Source organism: Apostichopus japonicus, chromosome 21 (genome assembly GCF_037975245.1).
Source record: "Apostichopus japonicus isolate 1M-3 chromosome 21, ASM3797524v1, whole genome shotgun sequence".
Classification (NCBI taxonomy): domain Eukaryota; kingdom Metazoa; phylum Echinodermata; class Holothuroidea; order Aspidochirotida; family Stichopodidae; genus Apostichopus; species Apostichopus japonicus.
In genome coordinates this window covers 10,173,114-10,192,915 of record NC_092581.1, presented here as the reverse complement: position 1 = coordinate 10,192,915, position 19,802 = coordinate 10,173,114, and the positions used below count along the sequence as shown (strand labels likewise).

The following is a 19,802-nucleotide window of genomic DNA, read 5'->3' as shown; positions in this document are numbered from 1 at the left end:
GTTTTATGATATATCTAATAAAGTAAGCCTGGAAAGTCACCTTAAAGATTCAAACCTATAAACTTTATGCCCTGATAATTACTACTAACAAATGAAAACAGAACAGCTTACCGTCAACATCCTGGAGCAACAGATCCACGGCGGTAGTCGAACTTTTTCCTCCAGGTTGAAAGTTCTTGTGCAATACAGGCTCCTTTCTGCCTCCACTCGAAGAATGCCAAGCTTTAGAAGGTGCTTTCTGAGGGCTGGTGTCAGTATAGGGTGGGGAAGGTGGACTGTTGACAGCAGGAGATCTTAAGGGGGTAGTAGCCCCTTGTCTAGGTTTACTCACTCCAGGCGACTTGACAGGCTTGCGACTGGAAGATGGGCGGGTGGATTCTGGTCTGCTGGGGGAGGACGGTGATGGAGTGGGCTGAGGGGTGGTTGGGGTCTGTCTAGGGGTGTGACCGGTGTGTAAATCATGCCGATGTTTCTTTTGCTGTTTTAAAACCTTCAGAAGTCTTTCATCATCTTTACTCTGTAACTGAGAAAAAAAAAGAAAAAAAAATTACAAATGAATAAAAGTAAGAAAATCTGGATGTGTTTTGATGAATTGGGATTTCATAAATACCAGAATCTTTACGCAGTGACCAATTACTGTTACAGTAGTAACAGAACGAGAAACTGCAAAAAGAAATGATCATACAAAAACATCACAGATTACTACCACGTTGCCACGGTGATCGGTAGTTCTGGTTTAGCCAGCTGCACCTTGTCAAAAACGCCCCATCCATTAGCAGGCTTGACAAATCCTTAACTTCATTAAGGAGCCTTTTATATTGACTCTGAAGGACTGGTTAAATAGTAATGTCCCCTCAGTAGCAAAAGTCTCATTTTGTTAAAAACCAGGAATCTGAATTTTTTTGAAATTGGGTCTTCCTTTTGGGTTTTGGTGCAAATAGCATTCGGATATGATCAAATCGTCCTGGCAACAGATTTTTAAATAATTGATTGACATCATCAATAATAATGATGATAAGCATTAGTAGGTGAAAGGAAGGGAGAACAGAGAGGGGGGCTCTTGGTAGGATCAAGAGGGACCTTCTTACCACCCCACCTCCCAATAAACTTTGAGACAGCACGAACATGGTCATTTGCTTGTCCAAATATTTTCCAGTGAACAGTGTGGCCACAAATTATTCTCAAACCTGCAAAATTAGAGAAAGTTATGCAATGGGAAATATAGAAATCTTTCTCCTCTCCCAAGTCGATCTTCACTTTCAGACCCATAATTCTAGAATTTCTGACTAAAACATGAAACACCTTGAGTTAAATGATGTATTCAGTCCTTGCTCACCTCTGAGGCGGTGGTCAAAGGGCAGGTTTGACTGAGGTATTCAGCCAACTGAAAGTGCTGGCCGGGATAAAATTTACGTCCTTTACCCTGGCTGTACAACCATTCTGCTCTTAAGCTGTAGAAGGAAAAATAATGAAATGAAAGCTGCAAGAATTGTTTTGAAGAAATTGAAAGAATTCGTTTTTCATTTTGTAAATAGTATTATTTTGGTTGTTCAGTCTGTATTTTATTTGGGTCTGTTTCAAAATATTATGAATATCTTACAAAATAGCTAGGGATGTAATAGTTTTTAAGAAGCATCCCATTAGATAAATTTTCAACCTCTACAAGACGTCAAATCCGATCTGATCTAGAAAAAATTTTGTTTTAAGGATGAAGACTTTTCAAGCAAGTTGCCACGATTGGCTGAAATTTAACCTTGAGATTGTAAGCATCTATGTTTTGATACAGAAACCCTAACTTATCCATTTATTACAGTTTGCTACAAATCTCTCATCAATCATAGCATGTTTAAAGGTTGGAATCCTTTTGACCTACAGTCCCATTTCAGGACCTGCATTAGACATCCTCTAAATTGCTTCTTAGACAACAAGTGATAGTAATCCACCAATATATATGTTGTTTATTTTATCTTTTACACCTTGAATGCTGAAGTTGTGAGTTATGACAGCCTCTCTGACCTTTCTTTCTGTGTGATTGCATTCCCGTCAAGGATTTCTAACGTCAGACACCAGTTGACGACAAACGGTCTGTAGTCGAACCCTCCATGACTAGAAAGACAGAAGCAGCCATGAACATAATTACTATAAATGCAAATTAATAACTTTATAAACACAATTACTGTAAATTGCAAATTAATGAACTTTTAACTCATCTTGTGATTATCATAAAACAAAGTAAATTTGAATTCTATGTACTTTGTTTCTATTACAGTACTGTAAATGGTTCTGTGCACCAAAACTGTAAGTATATATTTACATTTGCATAGCAATTTGTCCATTTTGCATAGCCATTTGTCCATTTTCCATATCAATTTGTCCATTTAGCATAGCCATGTGTCCATTTAGCATAGCCATTGACCATTTTGCATAGCCATTTGTCCATTTAGTATAGCCATTTGTCCATTTAGCATAGCCATTGACCATTTTGCATAGCCATTGACCATTTTGCATAGCCATTGACCACTTTGCATAGCCATTGACCATTTTGCATAGCCATTTGTCCATTTTGCATAGCAATTTGCCTTGTGATATTGTTACAAATTATTTCCCTGGTAGTTGGAACTATCCATTTATAGATACACACTCATGCAAAGTACATTATCAGCCTTGGAGGGCAGTTATTTTAACACACTAATCCAGTCATATGTGTATAGTGTTAAAACTGAATGGCTTTTCTGCAATTTGCAATCCAGTTTACAGTTTTAGCTCATATTGGACATTTGACCATTTGGAAGACCACTTCAAATGGACAAACCATGGATTTATCTTGGACCCAACTTATATTGGGCCAGCCAGGGATCGAACCCACAACCTCCCAGATACTGGGTTTCCTTCCTTCTTAGCCACACCCCCCTCACCATTCCGACACAGCACCATAGTAACACTATGTACTGACAATACATTAATCTCCTGCCAGCATTTGTAGCATGTACCGCTGTAATTGACAACTTTTTCAAAGACCTTCTTAAGCTACTAAAATATTCCTCTGCCAACGAAAAAAAAAAAAATACTAGGACCTAGAAAGTGTTGAATTAATAAGGTAAGTAGACACTGAACATATTTAAACAACATTGACCTACTTCTGGGTCATTACCTGAAACCATGAAGAGCATATGAATATTCAATAATTTTGCTAAAGTATAAGCAAACCCCACAAAACTGCCCAACATTAGTAAGGCTGCAGGCATATGGCAGCACTAGCCACAGAACATCATTATTGTCAGTGAACAGATTATGCATGGTCTATCAGTACAGTATTTGGATTACAACTCACAATCCCCTGTGGTCCCCCAAAGTTTTAACATTAATAGGCAACAACCACAGGCATAATTATAGGCAAGTTGAATGCATAATGAGTCAACGACTGGCTTCCTGATCATTAATTGAGTAAACTGAGCTAATAATTACAATGCCCAGTCTGGTATTTTAAGCAAACATTTGTAGAGCCATCTACAGTTACTGACTGCTTTTTCCATTTTTAAATGATACAAAATGACTACTTTGATATTCCTGGAAACTATTTTGCTTAATGAAGCTCTCCTTTACTACTTGATACCATCTTTTTGGATACTTTATACAATATGCAGGAGAAAGTAGACAGCTTCTTGAGTAGTTTCTTTTTAAAGTAAGACATTCTACAAAGACTGGCATAAGTAGGTCCTAGTAGACCCCAATTTACCAGAGACATATTATGGCATCATAATATGGCATCATTATGGCATCATTATGGCATCATTATGCATTTTGCATTTTTGCATTTTGCATTTTACATTTTGCATATTTTGGGCAATTTGGCATTTGAAATATTATGGCATCATTATGACAATTTGAATGTTTTCATATTTCTTATATATATTTTGAAAATTTTCATGATTTCACCATGTAGCAAAGGAAAGTAAATCGAACATGAAGTGTGCTAGCCTGACTCTCAGCGTGCTGTCACTAAAGTGAAGTCATAAGATGATGTAACTTAAATCCTTACTATCCAGTAATACTGTTTCATGTTAGCTATCAGCTCAACGGTTAAGTGTTTGTATTCAATGGAAAGAATAAAAAGTGCTTGGTTCATTAAATCCCAGTTATGCACCTTACAACATAGTATGCTAAACTATATAAAAATAACTTCAGACTATGACCATTGACTATGACCATAGAATTTCAAAATGACATGTTTTGTGAAACCCCAAAACTCACATACACGTGTGAGGTACCGTAATGTAAAACGAGGCGAGATCCTAGTTGTTAAACAAGGCAGAAAAACCGCCGAAAACAAAAAGAAAACTAAGCAGAAACTTGGAGAATCCTATCATAAACTCTGTTAAGAACCTTCGTTGTTTGTGAGAAGCAGAATTCCAGCAAGAAAACTCAGTTTGGCGTAAGTGAAAACGGAGCTCGTAAAACACACGTTTTCCTTCGGAATGGTAAATCGGAAGGAAGAGAGAGTGCGCAGTGACCTGTGGGAGAGGTCACCGGTGGCACAGTGCTAAAATTATACCAGTGGCATCTAGGTAGACTAGGAAATGTGCGTTAGTGTTGTAGGAGACAGGTAAGAGAGGAGTGAAGTAATTTCATATATCTTCCAATTGTTAATCGGTGGCAGTCTGCTTCATTAAAACCCATCAAATCATCTTTAGTAGTGCACTTGTAAATCTGCAAACACAAGTTTAACTTAAATAGGTACAGTACAAAGCAGTACAAAGCAGTACAAAGCAGAATGCTGTTGTACCAGTCCTAAGAGTACTGGCTCAATTGTATCTTCTGGATTTACCACTCACCTTGACATTGACGAGGCAGCAAACATGACACAAGGGTTATTCATCACAGATAACTGCTTCAATTGTGAAAGACAAGATAAGTAAGACACCTGATGTGAAGAAATGAAAAAGAAAACCAAATAAAACAGCCAGGCAAGGTACCTATATCTAATATACTCATAGTACACCATGTTAGTACATGGTTGTTTTGAAGGTTGATGATAAACATTTTCATTCCAGATGTTAAGACTACAACAGATTCAGATGTGATGTACGACATGAGTGCAAAACGAGTGAATCCAGTGAAATGTATTCACTTAGTGCCACAAATGCACCATGGGGACACTCGCACTATCAAATGGAATCAAATACAAGTGAAGCCAGCAGAATGTGTGCTGTAATTCCAACCAACCCCAGTACTTTATAAGGGACTCTTAGAACTAATCAACCAAGGAAGAATGCTAAATCCCATAAAAGCCATACAGTGCATTCTAATACAAACAGGACAAAACAATACATATCTTGAGAGCCTAAATCATCTTTTTTTTTGGTATTTCTATACAGTCAACAGTTGCACAATCATGACAAGGTACATTTTAACCCATTCATTGATCACCTTAACCAAGGAATGTAGCAATGGAAAAGTTTAGATGTCAACAAAACTTGAAGATGATGGCCTATCTAACATCATTTTACTTTCGAAATACGACTCGCACACATGCATTTTCATTATTTACATGGAATGAAAATGATGATCTGAAGGAAGGTGCCTGAATAAAGGGCAAATTTTTTATGGCAAATATGATCGTCTGATACAATCAAAGTTTAATTTTGGACGACCAAAATCAGCTTTGGAGGTCTTCCGTTGGAAGTCTAGTTACATAAATCATCAGGTTCAGATTGTATCGTAACTTAATAGGCATACCCCCCACCCCCCCAAAAATGGTAAAACAATAAATTTACAAATTGGTATCACCCTCCAAAGAGAAGTTTTAATGGCACCAAGCTGGCTTTGCTAATCACCAAACCTAAACACATCTCTTACAGTGTACATTATCTTAGTTTTGCTACCGTTTCTTTAGACAACATAATTTTTAGTCCCGACAACTGAAAAGTAAGACCTGGTTGTCCGAGAAAAAACCAGCAAATAACAAATTTGCCCTGGTAAATCCTATGATCACTACTAATTTCTTGCATGTCTTACCTCTGCTAGGTCTGATATTTCATTTTCAGCTAAGGAGAGTATCTCCAGCGACGTTGGAATGTAAGCAGGAAAACTTCGTAACGTTGTCAGGATGTTACCGTGAAGTAGTAAAGTCTGTAACCATGGAAACAGAACAATTTTCATCTGGTTAAGAATGTAGCAAGACACTTTGTTAATTATTATTCATATCTAGCCAACATCTTGTCCCTTCATCTATGGATAATATTGTTTTGTTGGTTTTTGGGGGGGTTTTTTTGTAGTAAACTAAAACAAACGTGGGACAGACAGCATGATTAAAATAGGACTTGGAGAAAGAGATCATGATTATACTTCTCAAATGTCAGAAACAATCTCAAGATTATATTTCTGTGATGACTATAAACTTGCATCTCTAAGTTTACACTATGGTTTTACTCACTCACCTTCAACTGTTTCAGCATAGAGACGTCTGAAATAATGGATATGCTGTTGTCAGATAAATCCAAATAACGTAACTTCAGGTTCGTGGCAAGATGTTCAACATTCTGTGAGAGAGAGGAAATTTATCCACGAGAGTTCAATCAGACTAATAGATAAATCAAAGTCAATTTCACAGGATCTAAGATATTGTTTAATAACATAATAACATTATTTAGGCAAAAAGTCCAGAGGCTTCATTTCTGACTTTTGAGTATTAAATATTAAGGTCACAGGCTGTGACCAGCAAAATAGCATTGCAGCATCTTATTGCCACATTTTGCAGGGCACTGGGGCATTTTTCTGCAAAAATATAAAGTGTCAAAACGTTGTTGTTGACAGTTTTGTAATCACACAATTTACTACGGGCTACAAATTAAAAAACAAAAATCCAAAACTAGTTATTTTGTGAAATAAAAGGGAACCTACTTCAAAACCGTTATTCCTATTTATGCACTGCTATTTTCTACATACACATACACTGCCATATACAGTAACTAAGATTTGCTAGATACCTTAAGATTGTTTCCAGATTAATTCAACCATTCTAACTCCAGAAGTTTTCTGAGTCCCTCAATGCATACTTCTCATTTGTCAGAAATATTCTCAAGATTCTATTTCTCTGATGACTATAAGCGTGCCTCTCTTACTTCATACTATGATTTAAGCTACATTATGTTATGTTATGCTATTATTCCTATTTATGCACTGCTATTTTCTACATACACATAAACTGCAATAACTAAGATTTGCTAGATACCTTTAGACTGTTTCCAGATAAATTCAACCATTCTAACTCTAGAACTTCTCAGAATTCCCTCTATCAATACTATATGTCAGAAACATTCTCAAGATTCTATTTTTGTGATGACTATAAGCATGCATCTCATATTACTTTATACTATGATATGCTATGGTATGGTATGCTATTATTCCTATTTATATGCACTGCTATTTTCTACATACACAAACACTCCCATAGCTAAGATTTGCTAGATACCTTTAGACTGTTTCCAGATAAATTCAACCATTCTAACTCCAGAAGTTCTCTGAGTCCCTCTATGGACTGGATACTGTTGTTTGGCATGTTCAAGACCCTCAATGTCCTCAGTTTAGAGACACCGTTCATCCGAACGAGCCTGTTGTTGGCTATTGATAACTATGAAGATGTGTAAGGTAGGAATGCAGAAAATTAAAACTGTATGTTTAATATATCTGAGGTGATAAAATTTCAGTGAAGTTAAAATAAGATTTTGATAGTACTAAAGGTATTATGAAACAAATTTATAAGGTAAATTGAAAAATAATTTCTTGATCTAAATACTAAAATCCACAACCTTATTAAAAGACACCTCTCAGTAACCTTAATATATGTTCTGATCTAAGCAAAGCAAAATTCATGACAATATTGCCAAAAAAAAAGGGGGGTATTACTAGATCCACTTCACAGCGATAACATTTTCCTCTGAGAGTGAATTCCATGCAATGAAAGCAGAACTATTAATATCCGCAAAGGTTGTTTGGTCTGGTCAAGCAATAAAGCTATGATCCTATCTAACGTTATCCATTTATTCACAAAAGGAATTAGAAGATATTAGATTTACTTCCAGTGTTAGGATGAAATGGAAAATAAAAATGGAAATGAAAAACACAAATCTGACATTAAAAGTTGTACAATATAAACATATTATATAATGCACATGCTATTGCATGTTACATCATATACTCAACAGAAGCTCTCTCTTTTGGCCTACTTTATGTCTCTGACAGCTTACAATAATTTACAAAGAACAAATGTTGAAAGAAGGAAACCTTACCTGCTGTAAGTGAGGATAAACCTCTAGATGGTCCACTTTGGACAAACCATTCTTGTCTAATATCAGGGTAGTGCATTGTGCCGTTGACTCGTTCACTTCCGGCCGATCAAGTTTCTTCAGACCTTTGCCAGAGTTGTCAATAATCAACATATTTTCTGCAACAGCAAGAGTAGAATGGAATACAATACGTCAACTAAAAATAATAGCATTTGCGAAAAGTCAAAAAAGGTTCAAAAACAGCTTCATAAATGCAGCGCTAATGAAAAACCAACATTAAAGTTTGGAAACACTCACCTTTTGAGGCCATCACCAGTCCTACAACAAAATAAAACCATCAACTAAAGACAGTAGAGTGAACTCCCAACATTTTCAAGTCATTCAGATCTTACAGCAGTCTCTATGCGCACAGACAACTTGGATGATTATAATACTTCAGTTTATTAAGAGGCAGAACTTATAGGTAAAATGAGTACGACAGTATTAGTACAAGTACTCGTAAGTAAAATCTGTATCAACTACAAACTCGTACGACTACTACAAGCTGTAAGCTCAAGTATGAGTACTTAATCTTGCATTAGTATCTATAGTAGACTCCAGAAAGAGTACTATAATGAGTACAAATCTATTAGGGCGAGTATGAGTACCCATGTACTGATGCTAGAATAAGAGTACAGGGTTGTTCTCACTGCAGATTCGTTACTCAGGAAATTATGTGACAGGCTCTGCAAACAACAAAAAACCCTGTACACACACAAACGGTGCTGTTGATATTGTATGATATATGTCACTGTAATGTAAGTTGCATGTTAAGACTTGCATGTAAGTAGTCTTTCCTCTGTCAGCTCGCTGATGGGAATTTGCCAATTAGGTGTATGTAAAATTAATAGCCGATAAAAGCCATTGACAGGAAGCAACGCATTAGGGTCAACTTTACTGTCATTTTCTTTACCTTCCACTGTCTCATAGACCGTAACAATAGCAGGCTGCGTGATATATGATAAACAAAATGTTTGATACTTTCCTCCATAAACTATTCCCCTTGTCAGTTATAATAGTATATAATCTTAGAAAGTCCTTCACTTGGTGGTGAGTCTTTTTTTTTGTTGATTGATAAAATAGGGACATAATCTTTCAGCAATCTGGAGTAATTTTCATTTAATTAATGCAGTATATTATGTACAGGTATACACTGTATGTCAATTTCCATAAATTGCAATATTCTGTATGTGATAGAATAGTGACATTAAAGCATATATAGGTGTGATTTCATTTACACACATTGCTAAATCAGGTTAGTTTTCCTTTTCAAAATTTTGTATATTTTACATATATTACATTTATCGGTATTTTCATGCAGGAGTGGCATTCCTAGTAAGGTTAGACTGTTATCCTACTCAAGGTCAAACCAACAGAATGAAGATAACAGTGCAAAATGGAGCAAAGTAAAGATATTTTAATCCCTGTGTAACCATGACAATATACTGTACATGTTTGCTTCAAGTTCACTAACTAATGGTACAAGCTGTGACAATACCGTATTTAGCTTCATATCTCAGCAATGGTAGAACACAAACACAACACTGTAGTTTTCCATTAATCAGTTAATATCAGTCATGATTTCAGACACTTGATTTCATAAGTGACATCACTAAAAGCTTTTAGCCTCTGAAGAAGAACCTGCTAGGATCGAACGTCACGCCCACTTACTTTTACACATTCTCTTACACAGCAGAGACTCTTTAGTGGATAAGCAGTTTGCTACCTATTTTTGTTTTGTTTAGAAATTGCTATCCTGTTTCATTCATATTTGGACATTTTAAAAATCACTGTTTTTAAATATGCAATATTAAATATCTATTTAATTCCATGGGTAAAATGCAATTGAACTCATTCTCTTTGACACAATAATCTAGTCCACTAGTCCAGTGATAGTTACCACATACTAGTTTTATATCAAAGGTCATTTGTGTTTTAGCTTGTCTCTGTAAAGTGAGGTTAGTTTAATAATGGTCATTTCACAAACTTGTGTAAACAAACTTGGACTGATACACCAATTGCTTACAAGTATTGCTTTGAGCCTCTGATAATATTGAAAGGCTAGCAGTCTAGTTCTTTACAATATAAATTCCTTTGAGCCTGGGGATTATTCAAGCCATTCCACATCAAAGAGACTTTATGTAAACTTCAAGTACATACAGTATATATTATCATGAACAAGAAAAGCATTTAAACTACTAGATGGCAGATAGAGTTATAAGCAAACAAGAAGATGAAACACTGTCAATGCTGAAAAACTGACAAATAACAGGGCACTGACCAGGTTGGCACATCACACTAAATTTCTTCTATTTATAAATGTCCTCAAGTGGTTTAAGATTGGAGGTACACCACACCACACATCACACACCAAAATGACTCTAGGAAAGAAGCAACATGATGTTTAACTCATTGTCTATATTTATTTAACATAAAATCAACACAAAAAGTACATCTCTTGTCCAAAATCTGCTTTTCCAATACAATAGATCACTTTCCACTACAAGTAACTGTGTATTACTACTAGGGACTACTATAGGGAGTGTTAGCTCAGTGGTTAACGCCGGTGCCTTTCAATCATAAGGTCCTGAGTTTGAGTCACTCCAATGTGTGTCATCCAGTTACAGAGTTGTTGACAATTGACAATTCATAATCACGGACGTTAAAATATGAATCTAAGAGACTGACTTCGGTCAGCTTTCGGCTTTGATAAGCCAATGAGGCTTCTTCGCAAGTTCCTGCTTGCAGGAGGATCTAAAATACATACATACTACTACCCTGTGCTCGTACCTATTGTGAGTCTCACAGTAGGTACGAGTACAGTGAGTTAGGCCTTAGATACTTCAACTGTGGTAGTGGACTACAGTAACATAACTGTTTGTGTTTACAACGTATATTAAAGTCTGTTCAATCTGTATGAGAATGCAAATAGTGCTAATAGAAATGATTCACCAGGCCTAGTACCTACACATACAATTACAAAGAGAGCCCCCCCTTCTCATGTACTTTTCATCTGACATGACAACATCTGACTTATGCTGCAAGCTTCCATGTTCATCTGTATACGTATAGTCAGTATATACTAATACTACTGATGTTGTTAGCACATAGGCTAGCCTACATGCAATGAAGCTGCCAGGCTATTTATCAAAGTCAGTATAAATTTACATTATGAACGATGGGCACCATCTTGCTTTGACTTGTGGGAAAAGTAAATATGATAATTGATAATAATAGTGTTCAAGTTCCAAACTGTTACAATCATGGCTACAACTACAAGTAGCCAAGGCTATGTTGATTTCGCCCTAGGCCTAGCTGTTGTTATGCTAAGCCTAACTGTAGTAGGCCTACTTCATAGTATAGTTAAGGCTTCATAATTGATGAACCTTCGTAACTGACGCACTATCAATTATTACTAGCAACGATACAGCACACAACCTCAACTTTTTGCAGCGAAGCAGTGTTACATGAGCTTGAATACATTTCAGGTACTGTATATGCTGACCAAATAGTGTTTTTTTTTTAAAGCTTTTAACACCCTCCCCCCAGTTTTGCATGTATTTTTGGCATTTGGAAATCTTAATCCTTAAAGTAACCAATATTACCTCCATTTAATACCACTACTCTCTGGGACCTGACCTGTCTGAACTTAGAGGCTCAGAGCATAGCAAACAGCATCCAGAGTCAATAAATGTAAACACAAAAATTACAGTTAGCTTTCGACGAATGTGTGAATTTTGGGGTGTGAAAGAACTTGACACGGCAGACATTTTGTGGTCAAATTCTACTCAATTGTACGTTGTGCAGGCACAGAACAATAAATAGTTTGAAATCGTTGGATTTTCTGAGGAACTACAGTACACATACGAAAAACGCATACAGTTGAGTGATTTGGATTTTTCTTTGATAGACATCGTTAATCAAATCCTTAAAGGCACTGAAGACTCGCGCACAAAGAAATGTCTCATGCCGGTAATCTGACCTAGTTTCGAATGAGGTGTAACAGAAGTGTTAGACACCACCATCAATCCCAGAAAATACACACACAGCTTGCTACTGTCGGTAATTAGACACTAGTGCAAAGTCAATACATGCAGATACGGTCAATACCCACAACACAGTGTACATAGCAGCGATGGACATCTCAGGTCTAAATAAAAGATAACAAGGTATCACTTTTGATTACTGTCTGCATTTTTTAGCGACACGAAGAAAATTTCACTTGCAAGCAACGGAAAGTTAACTTTTTCAGACGGCGGCACGCGGTTTGGGGCGAGTCTTTAATGCCTTTAAGTGCATCAATTAACATTTTGTGGTCAAATTCTGCTCAACTGTACGTTGCGTAGGCACAGAACAATAAATGTTTTGAGATCATTGCATTTCTGAGGAACTACATATATGAAAAACGCATACAGTTGAGTGATTTGGATTTTTCTTTGATAGACATCGTACAGGGACAAACTAAAACGAATGACAGCGAATGACCGAATGACAATTGACTTTATACAGGGTTAATTATCATTCGCGAATGACAGCGAATGACAACGAAGGACAGTGTTGAGAAGAGATAGAATGATTAACGGAGTGGAGTAAATGAGGTTATTGGTTTTCTGCTCACAAATGATTTGAGGAAAATCCCATGTTACATGGTTGCAGGGTTTTGGTGTAATTTACTGAAACCACAGGGAAAGTTTTTGTGTGAGAAAGATGCTTGAGTGCTGTGCTTTTTACCTCTGTAGATATATATAGAAAGATAACTGAAGCCGTTTCAAGCTTATAGTATTGTTAGTCTCTTACAATTAATATCGGAAAATGACGTTAAATTTACTTCTTAAAATCAGACTTACAATTTCGCTTGCTATAAGGTGCGTTTTTATCATGTCTGTACTTTACTAGATCTAGATACCCACGAAGTCTGAACTGTGATATCCGGTTGAAGCAAATGTCTGTGCTGTCATTACTGTCATTCGTTTTAGTCAACGCAATTTTTTAGTGTGTACAACATATTGTCATTCGTTATGTGTAACGCAATTGTCATTCGTTTTAGTAACACCCATCGTACAAACTAAAGTGTTACTGTTAGTGTTAGCCTAGGGCCTAGGCTACTGATGATTGTGATTTTACGCTTTTTAGCCAAGGCAAAATACCGGCTTCTTAAAATGGTTACCCACGAATTATAAATGGGCCTAGCCTTACATTATACTCGTAGCCCTAAACTGTGGACCGGGGTTCCTGACGGTACTAAAGTTGCCAAGGGCCTAGGCTAGCCAATGTCATTGTCAGGCGTATGACCTGACTTAGGCTACCCTTTGGGCTATCCTTCCTTAACTTGTGACTATTTCACTTGTAGTTTCATCAACGATTACTTTTGTTCATAATCCCACCTTTGTTTACAAATGTCAACGAAGACGACGGACAAATTATCACGGTTAAATTTAGTTTGCGAACCTTTGTTTTGACTTCTCCTGTTTCCGAAAGTCGCCATTTTGAACCATCCGCGCTAAATGTAAATATATTTACGAAAATATTTCTCAATGCTGCCCTCTTTCCATACAAGTGAGAGAAAAAAAATACTGTGACTCTATCGACGTGTACTGGTATCACGCAGACTGCAATAATACTGTATTGGATTATCATAATAATTATAGTAATAATAATTAGTCTTACATAGCTCATAATCGAATAAATTGTGCTCAATCCGCTTTTGCAGGTGAAGACAAAACAGAAAGAAAAGAAATCATCTAATAACATTAGTGTAAAAAAATATGAGTTTTAAGACGATGATAAACTTTTCAAGTGAGTCCATACACTGTAAAACCCAACCGGTAGATGAGCTTTCTGAACAAGGGTAATGACAGTCAGGATGACTCAATAATGTTAAAATAAGCGTTACAACATGATTTACTTAAGTTTTATGCGGAAACGTAGATCAACGTATGAAGATATCGTTGTTTCAACTTGTGTTGGTCGAGTATCGAAACATTTCTACATGAAAACGACTGGAAAGAGAAGACTATGCGTATTTGCAACAAAATTACCGGTAAGTGATCGCTCGCGCGCGTATATCGACTAAGTAGATAACATACATCAGGGCCAGCCTTTCCAAGTCTTGGAAGATTTACGGTTCGTATTTAGAATGATTAATGCTCAATACAGTAATGAAATTCGCAAAGATTCGACTGAATCTGAAATATGTTGTTAAAATTAGCCCAAGTCAGAGTTTAAAACTTGCAGCATGAAATTATATGCGTGATTGAATTGGATGAGAAAAGTTACTATTTCAACAGCCTAGCCTACAAAATTTTTAAGCTCCATTTCACGTTGAACGTATGCTGTGCATTAGGTTAGGCTATAAAGCTTTACAGATAGGCCTAACCATTAACAGTTGCCCAGTGTGAGACAAAGGAGTAAAACATTCGGTTCATCAGCATGAGCTCATGTGGTTAATACATGATACTGATTAGCAAATTTGAATGAGGTATAATTTAGAGATATATGTTTGTTGTGATTGGCAGTGATAGTGGTCATTCTGTACCAGCAAATATACAAACTACTATTGTTGATAAAAACAATGGATGGCTTGTGCTTGTAGTAAAATTGCATAAATCTATTTTTCAAAGCCACATTGGAGCATACAAATTGACAGAGACTGAAAACTATCAAGTAGTTTGTCCAAGTAATCTTAAAGATGACTACCCTCTAACTTCCTACACTACCAGAGAAGCTAAAGTGGTTGTGTTGAAACACTTTGTAGATATACATGAAGAGCAATAGGAGTTACCCTAAGTTGAGTTGACTGTGATAAAGCATGAGCCTTACTAAACATTGAAGAAGCAGTACTTGGATGACTGTTACATGCAAAATTTTTACCCATGCAAGTAGCCAAGAGTAGATATGCAGTAGATCAGCTGCCATACTGCATATTTATGCAGTACACTTGGTATACTGCAGCTGAATGGGTTGTTGCACTGACTGCTAAAATATTACTATGTGGTACAGTACTGTAATTCTAAGGGGAGTGTACGAAACGATATAGCCAGCTGCTAACTCACTTACATTGTTCTCTTTTCATGCATAGGATTGCTCAGAAATTGATACACTGTACAAATTGAGGGTAGTGTTGTCACCAAAGGACATTCAGAAGGTGTCCCTTGAGCAACGTCCAGAGTCTGTTGAAAACCTTATAGAAACTTTGAAAGATAAGTTAAGCCTTGAAGGCATTTTCACTTTGCAATATGCTGATCCAGACTGTGGCGGTGAGATGGTGAATCTGACTAATGCAAATGATTTACCAGAGGCATGTGCATCTGTCCAAGTGATATACACTGAAATTGCTGAAGGTCAGTGCTATCAGAGTAGCACACCCTCACTCTCATCTGTCGGTTCGTTCGGAAGCTCACATGACACTATGAGTGTTAGTTCAAATGATGACATACAGTCAGAAGCCAAACTGAGACAAGGGTGTTGGCCAGAGGTCTTTCAGGTACCTAAAGTAGGCCCAGAGCTGGAACTGGTTTTTGAAGATGGTAATAGAAAGTATCTGTCAGAAGGAAAGAAGCACCTTGACTTAAAAGCAAACATCACAAAAGTCAGTTCCTTGATGCGATTGCTAACCGCATTTGGGAGTACAAAGCTTATCCAACACACATGGAATACACTGAAGTAGCAAAAGCAATCATGAGAACCTATCCTTGTTTGGCTGAAAAGGGAAGTTCCTCTGGCTATGATGAAATGCTTAACAGAATCAAATTTAAGATGGGTAATCTTAGAGCAAAAATGAAAAAGTTGGACTGCATGGAACTAAACGCTAACTCAAGGAAGCGCTCCTACCCTGGAACGTCTTCATCAAAACACAAAAAACTAAAGAGAGCAGAAATGAATTACTTACCAGACATTCCAATTGGAGAAGATGCAACAAGTATGGAGTCTTATTGAGAAAACTTTTGCACAGAAGTTCAAAAGAGAAACAGGGACATGAACAAGATTTAAAAAATGATGATTAGGACCTATGCATACTGTAGACAGGACCTGGTCTTAAATGTGCCAACCGTCAACGAAATGGTAGAAAGATGCCCGCCTTATTTCTTCCCAGTGAAGTAAGTTCCTTAATTGTTCATTAACTAACTGGGGGTGCTGTCTCCTTCACTAAAATTGGACATTTTGTTTTGTATTTTTCATGATATAGTAGCTGCAGTGTATAATGAGTAGTAAATGTAATCACAGTGGGTGATTAGATGTTTAATGAGAAGTTTAATTTCTTATATATAAAATTTTGGTAAAATACAGAAAAAAAGAGATGCAAAGTATGTGCTCTAATATGGTGCAGCAGGGTGATCTGATCAGTAATTAGCCGGTAGATGTATTTTTTAACCCATGGATGTCAGTCACCATTACTAATATTTTTGTTGTCACTAATATCTGCACTAAATACCTGTAAAATTAGTTTATAACTGTATATTATATATGGTCTTACCCAGGATTCCAATTGGCAGTTGATTACCATCGACAAATTCACTTACAAGTTGCTTTTATACTCTCACCTTGGTAATGGCTTTCTATAATATTGCTACATGACAAAGGGGGCCCATCTTCTTTTCATGGGGCAAACTTAACTAAATATTGTTTTCTACATTTCTCATATTTATTCTTTCAGTGGAAGGCTGAGTTTTCGAGGTTAAGCAACCTTGCTCTGGAGAGCACTTTCTTTTCTTCACTAGACTAAAACCTTGACAGAATGGTGGAAATATTGTTAGCCAGACAAAAGTTTCAGAACTTGTTTCACTTTGAGACAGGGGTAGGCTGTATAACACTTTCTGTATTGTATGATCAGATAATGCAAGAGCTCATTCATCTATATTCTTGTTTTAGCAATCCTTAAAACACAGTAAATAAGAGTTCATACTTTTTATTAGAAATTACCTTGTGACAATTTAACAGTTACATTTTGCATTGTGTGTACAATATTACATGCAAAACTAGCATAAAGGTATGCTGTATTTGCCCCAAATATGCCAGAAATTCAAATATGGTCACCTTTGGTCAAAATTCTTACACTGGTTTTATTACCACCTTGGAGGAAATTTACTTTAATTTTGGTTTGTTTCATTTTTGCATTCTACTGTATATGTTAACAACACCATTGTTTTATTTGATCCATCGTAAGTACAAATTGTGTCCTGGATATAGATTCAAGTAAAAGGGATTGCTGAATATTTTTGCTAATGACAGCTTAGAAATTAATATTCTTAAGTTAAGAATTTAATATATTGCTGTTTTAGTGTAGTTTATCAACAAAAAATAAACCGTCAAGCTACTTAAATAACCCTCTTAACAATTTGAAACCATGCCTGTGGCATTACATTCCATTACAAACATATATAGTTATCATGCATCTGAAGTGTTTAAATAGTTCATGTGGTGTCCAGAGAGATATTGCAAAACTCCATTTGACTGGTATTTATCTTGTTTCTTGGAAAGTCTTGAAAATGTGTTGAAACAAATTGAAATATGGAACAGGATGCCATGGAAAATTGTTTCTCTGCTTTTACATTTAAACTTATGAAGAATTGTTGATTGGGTGAATAGGCACTAATAATAATCATAATAATAATCAAAGAGCGAAACAAAGTTAATTATATGATATGCCAATGTTTTCTTCAGGCAGAGAAATGACATAATAGCCCACACCTCTAGTGAGTTGGAAGGGTCCAAAAATGTTTGAAAAAATTCTATCAGGCTTAAACTCTAGTTTACATTTTCATTTTTATTCAGAGCCCTTGTTTGTCAAATAATCACATTGTACTTGCTTAGTTATGGAGAATTGCTAACAGCTTGCTTGCATCAATGTGATTGGTATCCTAGTATATGTTTCAGAAATAATTTGCAAAATGTGTTATCAGTGAAATTTGAAACCTACAAACATGTTCATCCTAAACAAAGCCCAATGAGGGATGTACTGTGAAATCATTTACAGGAAGTCAGCATTAATATTATATATACTGATAAAGGAAAATGCATCAGATATCTGTATTGTGATGAAACTATTCAAATCACAGTAATACAAGTGTTTGAAGGATCCAAAAACTGGCAAAAGACAGGGATTGACAATGGAATTCTTTCAAAGTATTTTGTGTTCCAAATGGGTAAAAATAAAGTGCTTTGCTGTAAAGATCTATAAACAAACATTTTCATTATGACTTTACTTTGCATGCGGATTTTCATGAGCAAAGACTGTTGTGCTTCCTCTCAGATTCATAAAAGAGTTTTACAGAGTTGCTTTATCTTATGATTTAAATGTAAGTTTTTTAGTACAAAGGACCAAACGGGCTATTTGCTGAACCCTGGCTTGATTTCATATACCCCTTTTGAGGAGGAAAGGTTGTATGTGATTCCACAAACATATCCTTAGCTTTCATGGGAACTAATTTCATGGTAATTTCTAATATAAGGGATCAAAATATCCTGAAAAGAAATTTTCATATCATTGAAAAGATGAAGTTCCTGTTCTATGCTTGGTTTTCACAATTGAACAATGCTCTTATCCATCATAACTAGTCTTTGTCATAAAAACAGGTGCAAGAACAATTGGTGGCATCACTATAGCTTTGCTAATGACAACTTTAAGTGCATTCCTTTAGTTAATGAAAAATTGGTGTTTTCAGCATCGATGCCTATTTACATGATGATGTAATTATGATTCACCTATATAAATATTTGCCACAAAATTAAAGTTTTTAGCTAAAACAATCATATTGTAAATGGCTGAGAGGAGTGGTTACTCCTTACTTCTTGGCTTTTAACAACATTGGTTATTTCCAGCAGTCATAACATATTAATTTTACTTCTGTATTTCATACCATATAAACACATGCACTTGAAATTGGTATACAATATCTTAAATGAATCATGGAATGAATGAATGCAGCAGGCATGTATACTCATGCTCCATGTTCTTCTGTATCTCTTTATTGATACATTTTGGCATTGTTTCCACCCATAAAAGTAATAGACACTTTTTATGCGTTTGATTATTTCTTCTATTTCCTTGTTAAAGTACATTGTTACCGGCTTCAGAGGTTGAAAATAAAGTTGTGTTGTAACTTAGCAATATATAGTTTTCTTTACTAAAATTGTGTGTTGTCATAACTCAATTATATTGAGGTAACCCGCTGCCTAGAATATGCCAAGTAGCGTCAACTTAAATATTCAAAGTTAACTCTGGAGATAATTGAAAGTGGGAAAAACTTGAATTGGTCTTGTCAGTTTAAAGAGGAAAGGCTATGCTGTATCAGCTCTAAAGTTTTAGTTACTATAACTTGCCCAGCTTTTTCTCAAAAAAAGATAAAGATTAAATTTGTTGGACTTTACTGATATCTGTTGCCACAACTGATGAACATAAAGTGTAACAAAGTAAAGCCATTGAGTTGGTTGTAACCACTACTGTCAAGTCTTACTTATGGAGTTTCTGGGTTAGTAGAG

The 19,802-nt window shown here is 36.0% G+C and overlaps 1 protein-coding gene and 1 long non-coding RNA gene across 7 annotated transcripts in view; one reads left to right on the top strand and one right to left on the bottom strand.

Annotated features, from left to right (window-relative positions):
• Nucleotides 1-13,872, bottom strand: part of LOC139962747 (uncharacterized) — a 38,904-nt gene extending 25,032 nt beyond the window's left edge. For 4 of the 6 annotated variants that reach the window (XR_011791353.1, XM_071963034.1, XM_071963037.1 and 1 more), the window contains exons 1-9: nucleotides 13,773-13,872; nucleotides 8,289-8,443; nucleotides 7,472-7,630; nucleotides 6,438-6,539; nucleotides 6,016-6,129; nucleotides 4,833-4,921; nucleotides 2,017-2,106; nucleotides 1,337-1,451; nucleotides 112-523 (exon numbers count right to left, since the gene is read on the bottom strand). Coding sequence is in view for 5 of the 6 variants with exons in the window: in XM_071963034.1 (XP_071819135.1) it covers nucleotides 112-523; nucleotides 1,337-1,451; nucleotides 2,017-2,106; nucleotides 4,833-4,921; nucleotides 6,016-6,129; nucleotides 6,438-6,539; nucleotides 7,472-7,630; nucleotides 8,289-8,443; nucleotides 13,773-13,809 (1,273 nt within the window). In the remaining variant the exon portion in view is untranslated. Of the gene's footprint in view, nucleotides 1-111; nucleotides 524-1,336; nucleotides 1,452-2,016; nucleotides 2,107-4,832; nucleotides 4,922-6,015; nucleotides 6,130-6,437; nucleotides 6,540-7,231; nucleotides 7,287-7,471; nucleotides 7,631-8,288; nucleotides 8,444-8,582; nucleotides 8,866-13,772 lie in introns of those variants that run through there. The other 2 variants (XM_071963035.1, XM_071963036.1) reach the window with 2 other exon arrangements.
• Nucleotides 13,873-14,134: 262 nt separating this feature from the next.
• Nucleotides 14,135-19,427, top strand: LOC139963036 (uncharacterized). Its single transcript, XR_011791489.1, has 2 exons — nucleotides 14,135-16,420; nucleotides 16,978-19,427. It is a non-coding gene; the product is annotated as an uncharacterized lncRNA (long non-coding RNA).
• Nucleotides 19,428-19,802: the final 375 nt, after the last annotated feature.